This window comes from Saccopteryx leptura, chromosome 10 (genome assembly GCF_036850995.1).
Source record: "Saccopteryx leptura isolate mSacLep1 chromosome 10, mSacLep1_pri_phased_curated, whole genome shotgun sequence".
NCBI lineage: Eukaryota > Metazoa > Chordata > Mammalia > Chiroptera > Emballonuridae > Saccopteryx > Saccopteryx leptura.
In genome coordinates, this window is record NC_089512.1 from 80,885,393 (window position 1) to 80,902,171 (window position 16,779).

Here is a 16,779-nt window from a genome sequence, read left to right on the forward strand (position 1 = left end):
AGGTGTTTGCTGTTTTCAAACATAGCCTAGTACCTTAGTACCTATGCACAAGCTGTACCTTCTGCCCAGAGCTTCCTTTTCCACAGAGCTACATGGCGCACGCTCTCCCTTTCCTCAGGCCTTAACCTTGACCTGTGCTTAGACTGTCCCTGCACATTTGATCCCTTCTACCTGCTGTACTTTTTCCAATAGCTCTTACTGCCATTTAACATGCTACTTACTTATCTTACTGTTTTTTTCATCAGTTCTAGAAAGTAACTGCCACCAGCACAGAAATTTAACCTATTTTGTTCACCTAGAACAGTGCCTGGCACATAGAGGACATCCAGTAAATCTTTCTTGACTAAATTAATGAATATATGAGTGGCTTCATATTGTTTTGGGGCTGAACTGTGTCCTTCAAGGCCTTGAATGATTGAGTTCCTAGCTATTTGCTGACTTATTTCCTGCTGCTTTTCCCCTTCTGTTTTTCCTATATGCCCTTTAGGCGTCTTAGTTTACTTACTCTATGGCCTTTTTCATTGCATGATGAACTATTCCGTCTCCCTGTGAAATTTGTTACTCTCCCCTGTCCCCATCTTCCTTACTCAGTCAACCCCTGCTTATTCTTCCCAGCTGAATTCCAATGTTATTTCTTCAAGAAAACCTTCACTCATCATCCTTTTCGCTCCAGTGACCCAGGATGGATTATATGGTTTCATAGCACCCTGACCTTCTCCATTGAACTAGACTTTAAATTCTAAGAGGGAAGAGACTATGTCTGTCTGATTCACTATAAAAACTTCAACTCTGAGTGTTCCACATAGTAGATGCCCAATAAATATTTATTGGATAATCTAATTTATATAAACAGTCTTCTAATTTGTAACTTGAAATTATTGACCCAGTTTTACACATGAAATGTAATAGGGCCCAGCCAGCTTTTCTGATTTGCCAAAGAATATGGAATAACCCATAATGAAGGTATATTTTTTCCTGATGTCCGTATTGAAGTGAAGAGGTGCAGGTTAGTGTGCTGTTTGTACCAGGGCTGTGATGGTAACTAGTGAAATATTATGAGTCATGATTTACCAGGTTACTCATAAAGGATGACTAGTCCCAGCTTATTGGACAGTGTAACACTGGTAAATGTATATGAGATGTACAACTGTCATTTTCTATAATAAAACTACTGTAAAACCACTGTTTAAACATCTCCTGGTATTTTACCAGTTAAATTTGTTTCAAAATAAGCAGAAGAAAAGGGACCCAACCCCCTAAAAATAGAAATAGTTTGCCTCAGGCAGAGAACAGATGATAAAACTGCAGAAACCTGCATAGTTTAGTAAAAAGACAAAACTTTTAAATTTTATGTGGAACTACTTTTTACTAACAGTAGTTCCACATTCAGCATTACTTACAGTGATTAAAAATATAATGTAGACATGAAGAGTCCATTTGAATTTACTAGGCCACTGGAAAAATTATTAGAGTATAGCTTTTCTGACGCACAGGATCAATGTATGTCAGACGTTATTAAAGATTTTTTTCTTTGTCAGGTCATCTCTATATAGTATTGTTATACTTCTTTTAATCTTAGAAGTGAATCCTTCTGGAAACTAGGGCTTCTATATGTAAGAAAGTTGAATTACAAAGGTTTCTTTTTTAAGGACAAGTGTGTTTCATATCTAAAAATGTTCATACTAAAATGCCCTGTATGTGTTGCTCTTTGTGTTTAAAGAGAACAGTGCTGATTCAGTGAGATTAGGGACATAAATTAGGGACCTGTTGTAAAGAATGCATTTCATTTATCCTGGTGCTCTCTCAACTTTATATACAGGGGCCATTGTGCAGTAGAAAAGTACCATTGGGCCAATCATTGGAAGATGCAACAGAGAGATTGATTAACTGGGTTATTTAAGTCAGCCCATTTTGGTATCATATTTTGGTTTTGTAGTCCAGTCTTGTTGCCTCACTGGCTTTTTCCATAAATATGGTTGACTCTGATTCCTAGAAAATTTTCTAAGATCAGATCCTGTTTATTTTCTATTTTTATTATATTGCTTACTTATGGATGGCTCTCTTGAGCAGTTTATAAGCTTACTGTTTTAAGCAATAGTTATCCTTGTATGTTTGATTTGAAAATATTAAATACATTTGATCAAACTAAATTTCAGGTGAAATATAGGAACTGTTTAAGTTGTTTAGGAATGCTGTTAAATAATTTACCAAAGTATTTATAAACCAGAAAGTCTGATAAATTTTTTAAGCATGTATTATTACTTTAAAACACTTATATTTGTTAAGCTAAGTCAGAATAAATAGAAAATAACATATTTTAGACTAGTTGCTTTCTTTTATCCTATACTATTAGATTTGTAGGAAACATCAGATAAATAAAGAATTTCCATATCCTACCCAAAGTCCCACATCAGGAACAAAGTTCCTAAAAGGTGTATTTTGGAAAGTAATGATACTAAAACATCCATTAAGAGCATCATAATTGCCTGAGCAGGCGGTGGCGCAATGGATACAGCGTCGGACTGGGAAGCGGAGGACCCAAATTTGAAACCCCAACGTCCCCAGCTTGAGCATAGTCTCATCTGGTTTGAGAAAGGCTCACCAGCTTGAACCCAAGGTCGCTGGCTTGAGCAAGGGGTCACTTGGTCAGCTGCAGCCCGCCGGTCAAGGCACATATGAGAAAGCAATCAATGAACAACTAAGGTGCCACAATGAGGAATTGATGCTTCTCATCTCTCTCCCTTCTTGTCTGTCTCTATCTGTGTCTCTCTGTCTCTGTCACAAAAAATAAAAATAGCCTGACCTATGGTGGTGCAGTGGATAAAGCGTCGACCTGGAAATGCTGAGGTCGCCGGTTCGAAACCCTGGGCTTGCCTGGTCAAGGCACATATGGGAGTTGATGCTTCCAGCTCCTCCCCCCTTCTCTCTCTCTGTCTCTGTCTCTCTCTAGCCCTTTCTCTCTCCTCTCTAAAAATGAATAAATAAAAAAAAAGAAAAATAAGAAAAATAAATAACTTTGCTAAAGTGAGGCAAAAAAAAAAAAAAAGATCATCATAATTGAGAGATTAAGCAAAAGTTCAAAACCTAAGAGGAAAGGAATTAAATGAATGAATCTAAAGAGGTAATATGAAATTAATTGATTTTTGCAGCAGTTGCAGACTTTACCTATCAAAAGTGCCAAGGGATTGTTTTTTCTCCAAATATTTTTAATCAATGTTAAGCTGGTGATGTGGAAGAAAAATCACAGTTCTTAATTTTGAGCATTAGATTAATTAAAAGTTTGTTAAATTAACAAAAAGTATTATAAATGAAAATGTATTCCTCTGTGCGTCTCAATGTGGACAGCATATTTAAAAACAGATAAACTAGATATGGCTCATCAGACCTTCAGCTGTAGTTGTTAGAATTGCTTTTCTTGATCCAATTTTTTTTATTAACTTGTTTAGTACAGTTAAAGCTGTCAATGAATAAAAATAATTGCCACATGCCTTTATGGCTGCCTTGATGGGAATTCTATAGTTCAATTTTATATGTCTCTATTGAATATATTCTTTCACAGCCTATTAAAATTAGTAAATAAAAATTACTTTAAATATTTAAAAATGGTAAATAAAAATTATTTTAAAAATTTTCATAAAATTTTCACCAAGCCCACAGCTGGGACTTCTAAGAGGCAACATTTGTTGTTAGAGTTTGATTTGATTTTCATCATTTTTTTTGCTTCCATAATGAAGTTGTAACTCATGGGCTGCTATTATAGTTCTATATTATGCTGAAGTACTAAAAGTACGCTTGTTGATGGCCTTTGTGTTTGTTTATACGCACATATAACTAACTGGTCTAGACATGTGAATGTGTATTTTTCCCCTCTCATTCTAGTTGGACTGATCCAGAGGTTTCTTGTACTTCAGATTTACATACCCCTGGGACGAGACTTCTCCACTGAATTGCTGTAAGATACACAGAGCTTCTTTCAATGTTTTTTATATTTAGACATTTGGTCAATTAAAGCAATAGGAATAGTCATTAATTATAAGTGGCGGTTTATTTTTATTTTTTTGTATTTTTCCAAAGTGAGAAGCAAGGGATGGGGAGGCAGGCAGACAGACTCCTACATGAGCCCAACTGGGATCCACCCGGCATGCTCACCGGGGGCAATGCTCGGCCCCTCTGGGCATTGCTCTGCTGCAATCAGAGCCATTCTAGCACTTTAGGCAGAGGCCATGGAGCCATCCTCAGCACCCGGGCCAACTTTGCTCCAGTGGATCCTTGGCTGTGGAAGGGGAAGAGAAAGACAGAGAGGAAGGAGAGGGGGAGGGGTGGAGAAGCAGACGGGCACTTCTCCTGTGTGCCCTGACTGGGAATCGAACCTGGAACCTCCACATGCTGGGCTGATGCTCTACTGCCAGGGCTACAAGTAGTAGTTTTTGCATTAAGGAGCAGTGACATATCAAGTTGACATAAAGTAATTAAACTAATTTAATCAGATTTCTTTGATATCACTACAGTCTGGAATTTATGTAGGGGAAGGAAGCAAATTTCATCTGTTTAAGAAAATATCAAAGGATCATGAATTTGGCAATAAATAGCCTGTAACTTAAAGAAATAAATAATCCAAAAGTTTGAGATTTTGGTTCCAATGAGGGGTAATGTAATTATGTTTTGTACTGTCTGCTCTTTAGAACTATGTTTGGTTTAAAAATAATTGAAATATATCTTTTTAATGTTGTGAAGTTCAGAAATATTGGTCCTTTCTGTTTACTTATAGACAACTTATACTATATTTTAAGTGACCTTTCTATGCACAGATTATTTAGCAGAAATGAGAATATACAACTTTTACTCAGTTGTGCTATTTGTTATCTGAGAAAGTTCTAAGAATGAAAACATTTGATTTGTACACTCATATAGAATTGAATATTAAGTTTTAATTAATACAGGGTAGGGCAAAAGTAGGTTTACAGTTCGTATGGAAAATAATACAATAATAAATAATACAAGCTAAACTGTTTTAAGTACTCACAACTGTAAACCTACTTTTGCTATACTCTTTAAATTTGTATACTTTCATTACAAGGTTACATTTAGGTTATGCTATTTTCTAATTTTTTTTTTGTCATTAGTAGCTGTCCAAGGTCCAAGCTTAAGCTTTTACTTTCCCTGCTGGAATAAATGAAGGTAATTTTGTACTAGTTACACTGGTACAAACGAAGAGAAAGCAGGTGGTTCCTTAATAAAATGGCAATAAAATAAATTTGAGGTTATACATTTATTTCTCTTTGTTTATGTGAATTAGAATATTAACAATTTTTACAGATGTTAATGAAATATTTTCACTAAGAATTTACGATCTTGCTTTCTAGAGTGATAAAGGATACATGGAGCAATTTGTGCTTTTGTTTTGTTCAACTTTAAACTTCAGTGAATGTTTAAGATTTCCTATTATCGTCTGCAGTGGTTACCAGAATCTTTAAAATGTTTCTTACAGTAATAGGAACAAAACATTTTTTGATGCTCTTATGTATCTTCTGGTTCTGCAGAGAGAATTTTGGTGACCCTAAATTCATTCTAAGTATGCAAAGACTACCAAGTCAAGCTTTATTTTTAATGTAGGGAAAATGGTTTTCTAACAAATGGAAGATCTTCGCAAATTAAATTTTTTAAGCTTGTTAAGCTCCTTGAGTAGAAATCCAGTTCAGTCCCTTCTATTTTCCTGCTCTCTAACACTTATACTTTGAGATTCATAAGAAGCAGTGATTGGGGCACTGGTGGGTGACTTTTTGATAAAAGCTGTGGAAGACCTTGGCTGAATCTTTTGTGGATACAAAAGGTTTTTTCCATAACAAATTAAGCTTTATTTGTGTCCCCAAACACTTGAGCTCATCACCATAGCCTAAGCACTATACTGTTTTAACTAATTTAATAATAATTAAAGCTTTAAGTACTAAGGAATTAATAGGTATCTTAAATTGAACTTAGTCATAGCAAGAAAGCAGCTGTCATAAGTTAACTCTGACTTCTTTGTTACCCTAGTATTAATGCTGTTGGTCTGTTTAAGGATGGGAAACTGGTTTCAGAGATGATGGGATTAATGATTATAGTTTTTGAATGCAGTTGACTACTCATAGATTCTCTTGTTTTCATGTTCACATGCACATTTGGATTTCCCAAGATGGTTTTAGTTTTATAGTTTTAGCAATATAAATATCTGATAGACACAAGGTCAAAATTATTAAGTAACATAGGGAAGACATTCTTTGTCCTGACATTGTGAATTTACCAGATTATAAGAAAATATATTAACTCTCCATTTGAATTTGTTGCTAATAATCAAATTTATTTTGTTTTACGAAGTAATGACAGAGACCATGTTTTTACAAAGAAGGAAGTAGAATAATAGGTCTAGTTTGTCTAACTACAGCTTATTTTTTCTCTTAAATGAAAGGGCTTTTATTCAGCACCCTTAGTGTTCTACTGTATTTCCAGCAGCATACCTCCAGGCTATTTTAAATAATACATTTCTCTCACAAGCTTGGAAAGTCACAGAGCAGAAAGGTGTCTGGCTTCTAAAATTTTTCATTGTCAGAGTTGGAGAGGCATTTTGTTTTACAAAGATACATTAATACCTCAAGAGGTTTTCATAACTGGAGTCCTGCCAGCTGGTTTATGGATTTAATAACAATTTCTCCAATATCTTCTCATGTCTCTCCTGTGCCCTGGTGATTGTACTGCCCAGGGTGAGGTCATGTGTCTGGGGTTAGTGGATGCCCTAGAATCAGCAACAACCATGCTTGAAGCATCAGTAAGTCAATAAATGATTGCGTTCCTGTTATTGTCAGGCAGTGTGTTAGACATGAGGGAGTCAGTGGACCTTGAATCTGTATACTTCTCCCCATCCTTACTGCTACCCTCCTAGTCCCAAACCACCATCATGTTTCCCTTGATCTACTCTTAGAGAATCTCTGTGGATTTTCCAGATTCTCCTCTTGTCCTATTCCAGTCTGGTCTCCACATTACAGCTACAGTAATCTTTTGAAAATACAATTGTAACCTTGGCCAGGTGCTCATTTGGCTAGTGCATCATCCCAGCGTGCCAAGGTTGCAGGTTCAATCCCTGGTCAGGGCACATACAAGACTCAACCTGTGAATGCATGAACAAGTGGAACACAAATGATATTTCTCTTTCTTTCTTCTCCCTCTAGGAAAATCAGTCAACAAAAAATAAATAAAAAACAACTAATTTCCATTGTACCAAAAATAAACTCCCAAATCCTTGATACTTCCATGTGCTTTAGTCATTCACCTCCCTTGTCATCTCATTCCACTCTGCCCTGCACTCACCATGTTCAGCCATGCTGGCTCCTCTCAGCATGCTGGCATTCCTTTCCTTGCACAACAGCTGAGGTCTCTTCTTAAAGTCCTATGCACAAGTAGTCTAGATCCCCATTTCGTCTTTTCTTTTTTTAATATTTTTGTATTTTTCCATACTTAGAAGCATGGAGGCAGTCAGAGAGAGTCCGCATGCACCCAACCAGGATCCACCGGCATGCCCACCAGGGGGTGATGCTCTGCCCATCTGGGGCATTGCTCCTTTGCAGCCAGAGCCATTCTAGCACCTGAGGCAGAGGTCATGGGGCTGTCAGCACCCAGGCCAACTTTGCTCCAATGGAGCCTTGGCTGTGGGAGGGGAAGAGAGGATGGAGAGGGGGAAGGGTAGAGAAGCAGGTAGGCACTTCTCCTGTGTGCCCTAGCCAGGAATCGAACTCAGGACTTTCACACACCGGGCCGACACTCTACCACTGAGCCAATTGGCCAGGGTAGGTCCCCATTTCTTTGCCAACTTCTACTCAGCTTCTCATCACAGCTTGTGTCCCTCCTTTAGAGAGATCTTCTTTGATTTTTCCTTAACTAAATGAGTTTCATCTCTTACGCTCTTTTCTAACCCCTAGCTCCTCTCTTTTATTGCAACTATACAATTTATAGTTATATTTTTACTTGATTATCTGTCTTTTTGAGTAGACTAAGCTCCATGAAGACTAGGACCCTGGCTGTTTACCTGGCATGATATCTTAGCTCCCAACAATGCCTCTCACAGAAGCTCTGAATCTGAATGAGTGGGCTGGAGAGGACTAACGGACTGAAATGAATATACAGGACCCAGTTTCTGTCCTCATATAGTTTACTCTGATGGTGAAAGATCAGTTGAAAGACAATTTAGCCTGACCAGGCAGTGGCGCAGTGGATAGAATGTCGGACTGGGATGCAGAGGACCCAGGTTTAAGACCCCGAGGTCGCCAGCTTGAGCGCCGGCTCATCTGGTTTGAGCAAAGCTCACCAGCTTGAGCCCAAGGTTGCTGGCTCGAGCAAGGAGTCACTCGGTCTACTGTAGCCCCCCCCCCCCCCCCCCCCGTCAAGGCACATATGAGAAAGCAATCAACGAACAGCTAAGGAGCTGCAACGAAGAATTGATGTTTCTCATCTCTCCGTTCCTATCTGTCTGTCTCTATCTGTCTCTCTCTCTCTGACTTTCTCTATCTCTGCCACAAAAAAAAAAAAAAGAATTTAAATACACCTTGAAAAAAAAAATACACCTTGATAAATGATATGATGATATCAGAGCAAGACCTATGGGAAATGTGAAGTATTAGGGAGAAGTAAGTGCACAGGCTTGAACTTAGACAGATAGAGTGTCAGATCCTGTTTTACCTCTGTGGGACATTGGGCAAATTGTTTAACTCACCTTAACTATGGATGAGGGTAATAATACATACCTCATAGAAGTGTCAGTGAGGCCCTGGCCGGTTGGCTCAGCGGTAGAGCGTCGGCCTAGCGTGCGGAGGACCCGGTTCGATTCCCGGCCAGGGCACACAGGAGAAGCACCCATTTGCTTCTCCACCCCTCTACCCCACTTTCCTCTCTGTTTCTCTCTTCCCCTCCCGCAGCCAAGGCTCCATTGGAGCAAAGATGGCCCGGGCGCTGGGGATGGCTCTGTGGCCTCTGCCCCAGGCGCTAGAGTGGCTCTGGTCGCAATATGGCGATGCCCAGGATGGGCAGAGCATCGCCCCCTGGTGGGCAGAGCGTCGCCCCATGGTGGGCGTGCCGGGTGGATCCCGGTCGGGCGCATGCGGGAGTCTGTCTGACTGTCTCTCCCCCGTTTCCAGCTTCAGAAAAATGAAAAAAAAAAAAAAAAAAAAAAAAAAAGAAGTGTCAGTGAGAATTTAATGAGAAAATTAATGTAAAGTATAGTGGCTAACATTTATTAAGCACTTACTCTATACCAGGATTCACTTTAAGCACTTTGAATTACTTTATTTCAGTTAATCCTTAAAGCAAACCTGTATGGCAGTGGTTCTCAAAATGTGCGTCAGGGCGCACTGGTATACCCTAGAAGATTTCCAGGTGTGCCCTATGGTATTCCAGAGAAATATGTGCCTGTTGGGGACCAAAAAACCAACAGGGTTTTGGAGTTTAGATTTTTGGGGGACAGAGGTGTGGGGAATTGGCTGTAAGCTGACATTCTACCCACCCCCCTACCCCACTTGCCTGATTAGGTTGCAAAAGGCTGTTAAGCTGTGATGCTGGATTGTTTACAGTTTACACTACCCCCATGTTCCTGGAAAGACTGGAGGCAAGTTTCTTCTATCCTTTGTTTGGTGTAAAGTTAAGATGATATGTATGGTGGGGTTTTCTGCACTCAACACAATTAAGAGCAAAAAGAGAAGAATTCTTCAATGTATCGATGAAGAAGTGAAAGTTTGCCTTCAAATATATGTCCAAACATTGAAGAAATCGCTAGGACACATCAGGCTCATGTTTCTCATAAACACAAGAATGAAAAAACTTAACACATTCGCACTGGGACCTGCCGAATTTACTAAATCTTACTGAGAATGTATCTATTTATATAAAAAGATAACTTTTTTGTCATTTTCTTATTTTTTAATCCCTCTTTTTTACGAATTCTAAAAAGCATAACTCAAGAAATGTAACATAAAAATATTTTTTAATGTCAGAATAAATTTAATTTTGCCATATTTATTTTAATTACCATAAAAGCACGTTTGGACTTCATATTTTTTTACTTAATATTGGACTTAATTATTATAACATATTTCTCAGAAATTTGTATATAGTGTGCCTACAATTGTTTGTAGGATTTTAAATGCGCCCTGACTTCAAAAAGTTTGAGAATTGCTGCTGTATGGTAATCATAATTACTGCTTATGTTTTACCATTTGAGGACAATGAAGTCCAGAAAAGTGAAGGGATTTGCCAGAGATTATAGACCTACTTACTAACTAGTCAGGATTCAAACTTCAGTCTAAATCTACACTTATCTTAGTTAAGAGGCCAAGAAGTGAGTGTCATCTAAATCTAGAGCACCACCATGCCTACTGCCATACTTGTAAATATTGTTATTTTTCTAACTACACATAGGTGCATGTGAAGTAGGGATATTTTATGTATTTGAATTTTGATACAAGATTAAAGTGCTAAGCCTTCTACATCTGTTTTAGGGGCTCCCATACATAATACAGTGTTACCATTTAAGTTCCAGGAAGGAAAGGCCTTTCATTCTGAGATGTTCCTGTTTGTCTTTACTCTTTTAAGAGAGATATGCCTGAGAGTTAAAGGAATAATTTTGCCCAAATCTTTTTTTTTTTCAGTACTTTGCATCTCAGATGTGACAATGCTCGTATTACACTTAAAAAAAATGAAAGTTAAGAATCAACTTTACTCCTTTATTGATTCTTTACTTTGGTTCATACCTAGGCTTTTTTTTCTTTAACATCCCAAAATTAAGTTAACTCAAAATCTTGCACCTGTGGGTAAGGTGCTTTCAGAGCTTAGTAACCTGACCAGCAATTACACAAACACATTACATTTTGCATGTAGAACAGAGGGAGTGTTTACTGTACTAAGACTTAATATATCTAGCAATACAGTAACAGAATTCTCTCATATTTCTCTCTTTCAGTGTCAACCCATGAAAGAAAATTCCCTTTCTTGCTTTGTACAAATAAACTTTCTGTTTTGATTTGCTTATTTCTTAGTATCAATTTCAGTTTTCATTTTAGTGTACTTCTGTCTCACTGTTTGACCTGAAGTTAAATGATTCAATAAATAACAGATATTTAAGAATTCTTTCATCTTGTGGTCTGTTCTGTACTGCATCATCATGGAAGGGGGAAGCCAGCAACTCCTCTATGTGGGCTGGTGGGTGTTCCGGAGCCTGGGAGCATGGGAGAAGCCCCATGAACCAGAGGTCTTAGAAAGGAACCACTGCATCTTTTAGTAAAAATTCATTTTGCTAACTTTGATGCTGCCAATCATACTAAGGGACTTTGGACGGGAATTGTAATTTATTTTCCTGAATATTGTTGATCTGCATTAATTCCTTTATGCTTATTTTGTCCTGATCTTGGTGAATTCTGAGATTTTGTACAGTTAGTGCCTCTAGTGAATTGACATGTCTCTCAGTTTTACTCAGCTCATCTAGTGCTTTTTCAGCATGTGGGATGAATACACTGAAAGCCAGGGGGTGGGCATCATGTGCCATTAGGAGAGGCTGGGATTTGTAGCCTGCGATTCCTAGGGAATATTGTTACCAAAAGGTTTCACATGTTGAGCCCAGTGCGCTGGTTGGACACGAGGGCTGTGGAAGCTCACAAGGTTTCTTGGAAGGGTTGTCCTTAAAGAGACTTGGAGCCTGGGCTTGTGAAGGAGAGAAGATGAGAGAGCATACCCTGACTTTAGAAACAGTGAGGGGTGACACACATGTGAGCCTTTGTGGAGTGTTACCAGAGCCCACGTTGTGGGCAGAGAGTATCTATCACACATAGCTGTTTGCAGTACTACTTGCATTTGAAATCTGATAAGGTAAAGTCTTTAAAAGAGAAACCTCTGAATGGGTCCCTAGTCCTTACAAATTTTAACTGACGCTTTATGATCTCTTTATTGTAGTGTTTTGAATTTGAAGTGTATCTGAGTAGGGTTTAATGATTTTACCCTAGAATTCAATGGATTTATGATGCTCATTCCAGTTTTTGTTTCATCCTTTGGCTCTGTCCCCTAATAGTCTAAGAAATTTTAGGAGGTTTAGATTTATGTGGATGTCAGGTTTTTTTTGTTTTTTGTTTTTCATTTCTGTAAAGTAGAAAATTAAAATATATCTTCTACAAAAGAAAGCCTTAGCGTCAAGGTAATTTAATGAAAATTACTCTTACATTCCCTTTTCTGTATTGTTACTAGTGAATTAGAGAGGTCAGAAGAGAAATTTAATAGAAGTTTTGGGTTCTTCTACCTTACTGAATTCTGTTCCTACTGTCCCTTCTTCAGTGATGTTGGAGACAGTAGACTCCTTTGAAGCTTTAAACCAAGTAAAGTGAATATGGCCTCACAGCTACGACCTGTCATCATGTCATCAGTCTCCTTCAGCCACTTTAAAGCTACTAGAATTGAGAGAATACCTAAACTTGATATCTTTAGGTCAGAATGACACTGGTGAGAGATTTTTGAGATTGTGTCCATTTAACCAAACAAAGCTCTTCCTGTGGAAAATTTATCTTTTTGTCATTTTGATGCCTTCCTTTGAAGAAAATAGTGGTTGCTGTAAAAAAAGATGTTATCTAAGTACAAAGTATTATATTATCCAATGAAATCATTTGTCACTGAGTGAATACATCTCTAGGTGTTTAGGACTAAGTGAAAGTGACCAGTGCTTGCTCATTTTAAAGTAGAAGTATTGTATACTAAAGTGGGAACAACATTGCAAGTTTCATTAGCATTTTGAATGCATTTCATGGCTAATTCCAATGGTTATTTCTTCTTTCTAAATCATCAATATTTAAATCTCGTTATTTTAATTCTATCCAATTAAGTGTACTTGCATAATCAGTATATTTCTTACATGCATTAGTAAAAAGCACTTTTAATATGCTTTGCATACTTACTTTCATAATATATTAAATTTGCATGCCTTAAAATAGGTTTTATGTGGAAGGTTTAGATAACACATGTGGTAGGTATATAAATCAGATGCCATATTCTTTATTAAATAAATTTTCTTTAGGAAATCTTTTCTTCCTTGTTCTTAGTTCAGTTTCTTTTACTTTTCCAAATTATTTTAAAAATACTCTTACATCACCTTGACACATGTTGAAAGCTAAAATAAAACTCTAGCAAAAGAAAAATTGCTCATGTGGAAATATTTGGAACTGTTCTTACTCTGTAAAATTATAATAAAAGGCAGAGAGAAGGAGGGGAGGAGCAAGAAGCCTCAACTCCCATATGTGCCTTGACCAGGCAAGCCCAGAGTTTTGAACCAGCAACCTCATTGTTCCAGCATTCCAGGTCGAGGCTTTATTCACTGTGCCATCATCAGGCCACATTTACCTGTTAAGCACCATGGAGTTAAAAGATTGCCATTTGCATTATTGAGGCACAAGTTAGGGTCCTGTGGTGGGTTGGATGATAGGCCTGGGAGTCACTGGCTCTGCCAGTATTAGCTTGAAGACTCTGGGCAAGTTGCTGAACCCTCTGTGAGTCACAGCCTCATCTCTACAATGGGGACGACATTTATACCTACTCAGTGAATAATTGCGAGGATTAAATTGGATAATGACAAGTATGTAGTAACTGTATAGTAAATATTAATTTGTATTTTTTACATCCCTGAATATAGCTAGGAATGCTGGGATATTTAATTTTTAAATTGTTCTTCTGAAACATTTTGAGAAAAGTTGAGCATGTTCCTTTCCCTGTGAAATTTGCATGGTACTCATCCCTGAAGAGTGGAGGTGCTACAGCTTTTCCTTGGGAGCCTACTTGACTGTTGACTCAGGCAGGTTCTCTGGAAGGAAGTGATCAAAACAGGAAGAGAAGTAATTCCATCATTTGGGTATGAATGCTAATGACTTAAAAGACAACCATAGGAATTACTGGCATCATAGTCTTCGTATGAAGGGAGTTACAAGTGACCTGGCCAACTGTAGAACTGCAGATAGAGAGGAATGGTCATCTGTGAAGTATCAAGACCTGGGAAAACAGATAAAGCAGGTAGACTTCCAGTGATGAAGAGCGTAAGAAACAAGCCTTTGTGTTTCCCACTGTCCATGTTCTCCTGCACTAACAGGGATGATTGAAGATGACACAGCTGTCAGATCTTCAGATGCTCTCCCTTCTTTGCTACGGCAGATTGGGAAGATGTGTTCCTCTAATGCCCTTGATATGTAGCTGACTGTTCATTGTCAGGAGAAATGTTTCCTCTGATTTGGTTGTCCTTTTCTCTTGCTGTATTTTATTTTTATTCTGGCAGTGAATTATTTTAATTATTCAAAATAAAAATGATTTTAAATATCTACAAAATAGATTATAATTATGTATATATTTTGGGCCCTAAATAGTTTCCATGATAATATAATTCATAATAATTTAAGACATTTTCATTAAGGGAGTATTATAGAACTACTAAATATGGAAGAAAAGTTCCTGGTTAACAATCAAAATATACCATGGAACTTTATGCAGTCATTTAGCTTTGATTAAGTTGGTCAGTAGTAAATATAAGAAGAGGCTCTTTGTGGGGAGGGCTGGTATCTTTAGCTTTCCTGATTTTTGTAATTTTTTTCCATGAAATGTACAATTTCTTACTTGGATGGACAAGTATTTTAGAATCTTTATTTGAACACACAGAAATAACTTTGGTGGAATGAAATACATGTAGTAAAACACAAATATATCTTATAGTAGCACTTATACATAAGTCTGTTATGATTTTTATCTCCACAAACATCTCTTCATCCTAACTAGACCTAGAGATCTTCAGAGGCCAAAGCATTTGCATCCCGATGAGACTTTCATTGACTTTTGTATTTCTAAGCTCCATTTGTAAAAGACATTGCCCAGATGTTACTGTAGGCAGCAGCAGAGTTAATTGGATTTTGGGTTGTTTACAGAGCCCTAACATAGTAACGGCACGTAGTGCATGACCAGTAAATGTTCATTTTCTACTTTCAGCAATTTCTGATTCCTAGCATTGTTAGACTCCTTTAAATCAGTTTCAGTTTGTGGTGTAGTGTACCTCTTTTGCTGGTAAAAGTGAAGATATGGATGATTTAAAATTGGTAACTTGGTAAAACATTTACAATTTCCATTCATAGAAGTTTTGGAGCTAGTTGGAAAGGACATTTAAAATTATGTAATCCCTGTTTTTTTTTGTCTTTTTTTTTTTAAACTGATTTAGCGAAAGAGAAAGAGAGAGAGAGAGAGAGGAACATGAGTCTGTTCCTATACATGCCCTGACTAGGGATCCAACTGGCAACCTGCATGCTTCCAGATGATGCTCTAACCAATGAAGCTATCTGGCCAGAGCTTGTTTTTATACAGTGCTGAGTCACTTCTGTTACTTCAGACAGAATAGTCTCTCCTCCCATTTTTCAATCTGATATGCATTTTGGGATGAAAACGTTTATATGTTCATATAAATATGAACAGAGGATATCATTGCTCCCTCAAAAGGTTGATATGGTTCAACCTTCTTTTTAAAACTGGGTAGTAATATGTAGTCAAATAAGGTGACATTGCAAATTTTAACTACATTTCAGTTCTCTATTGCCAGGAGCTCTAATACCTGCTTTTAGTTTTGAAATAATCAGTATAAATTTTAGATTTTAATCTTAGGCAGCCTAGATTCATGGGAAAACCATCAGACTTGCTCGGCTCAAGCTTCTTCATCCATATGTCCCACAATGTTGATGGTCGCTGGCACCCTAGACTTTTCTGGATGTAATCTCAGACACCTCTCCCTCCAAAACTCGTATTCCACTCCTCCCCCTTGCCATAGACACCCTGGCTGTTCAACACCCTACAGCCCTTTAGGCCTTTGTCTTAAATTTTCATCCAGCCTAATTTCATCTTTCCTCCTTTGAAACCATAATCATTCTTTAAGGTCAAACTCAAATGCATATCCTTATGACTCCTCCCCAGGTCCTCCAGTTCCAATAATATTCTCCTCAGGGTTCCCATACTTGTGTGCATGATTACTCTGAGGGTCAAGATGTCTTATTCATCATTGCAATCCCCACAGCACTTAGAAGAATTCCATGTGCATGGTGGGTCCTCAAGAATGCTTATTGTACTGAAATTTGATCTATTGTCAGACTGGTTCCTTGTTTAGAAAAAGGAAACAAGAATGAGTCAAGAGCAGGTGAACAGCTTTAGCAAAGTATCTAGCTTTCCTTTTCTCAACCGATAATTACTGGAAAACTAGTGTTGGAGCCCTAATTTAATTTTTTATTTGCCCTGCCAAGTCTAAAGTGCACTTCTTTTAGCCACACCTTCAGTGGCAGGATGGTGTTTATTTCAAAGAACAAGGAAAGATAGAACTTAAGTAAGGAGAAATAAAGACTTTAATTTCTCAAAATGGTTATGTGGAAAGGAATATATGCAAGAAAATGTTTTCGAGACTGTACTAAAGCTGAGGAACACCAAAGACTAAGCCACATTTCTTCAGTGCTTTTCTAGCTAAATAGTAACTAATTCGTTAGGTTTATTAAACACCTACAGATGTTAGGCTCATTGCATACTGTGTTTGCCAGGATTGCTAAGACTCTTAGATGAAAAGTGATTATCAGCTCATACTACAACTCCCACAGAACTTTAATTAAAATCAACATATTAGTGATATATTTATTTCATACTTTAAAAGCTATTACAATAAACTGAAACTCTGACAGTGATATGAGATTTTCAGTATAATTAAGATTGGTTGCATTTGTT

At 37.5% G+C, this 16,779-nt stretch overlaps 1 protein-coding gene across 9 annotated transcripts in view; it reads left to right on the forward strand.

The window, feature by feature from the left end:
- The window catches only part of CFAP20DC (CFAP20 domain containing), a 401,527-nt gene that overhangs the window by 18,677 nt on the left and 366,071 nt on the right, over positions 1–16,779 (forward strand). For 7 of the 9 annotated variants that reach the window (XM_066351160.1, XM_066351167.1, XM_066351164.1 and 4 more), the window contains one exon: positions 3,880–3,952. The exons of the other annotated variants lie outside the window; for them this stretch is intronic. In XM_066351160.1, the coding sequence (XP_066207257.1) occupies positions 3,880–3,952 (73 nt within the window). The remainder of the gene's footprint in view (positions 1–3,879; positions 3,953–16,779) is intronic. 9 annotated transcript variants of the gene reach the window in all.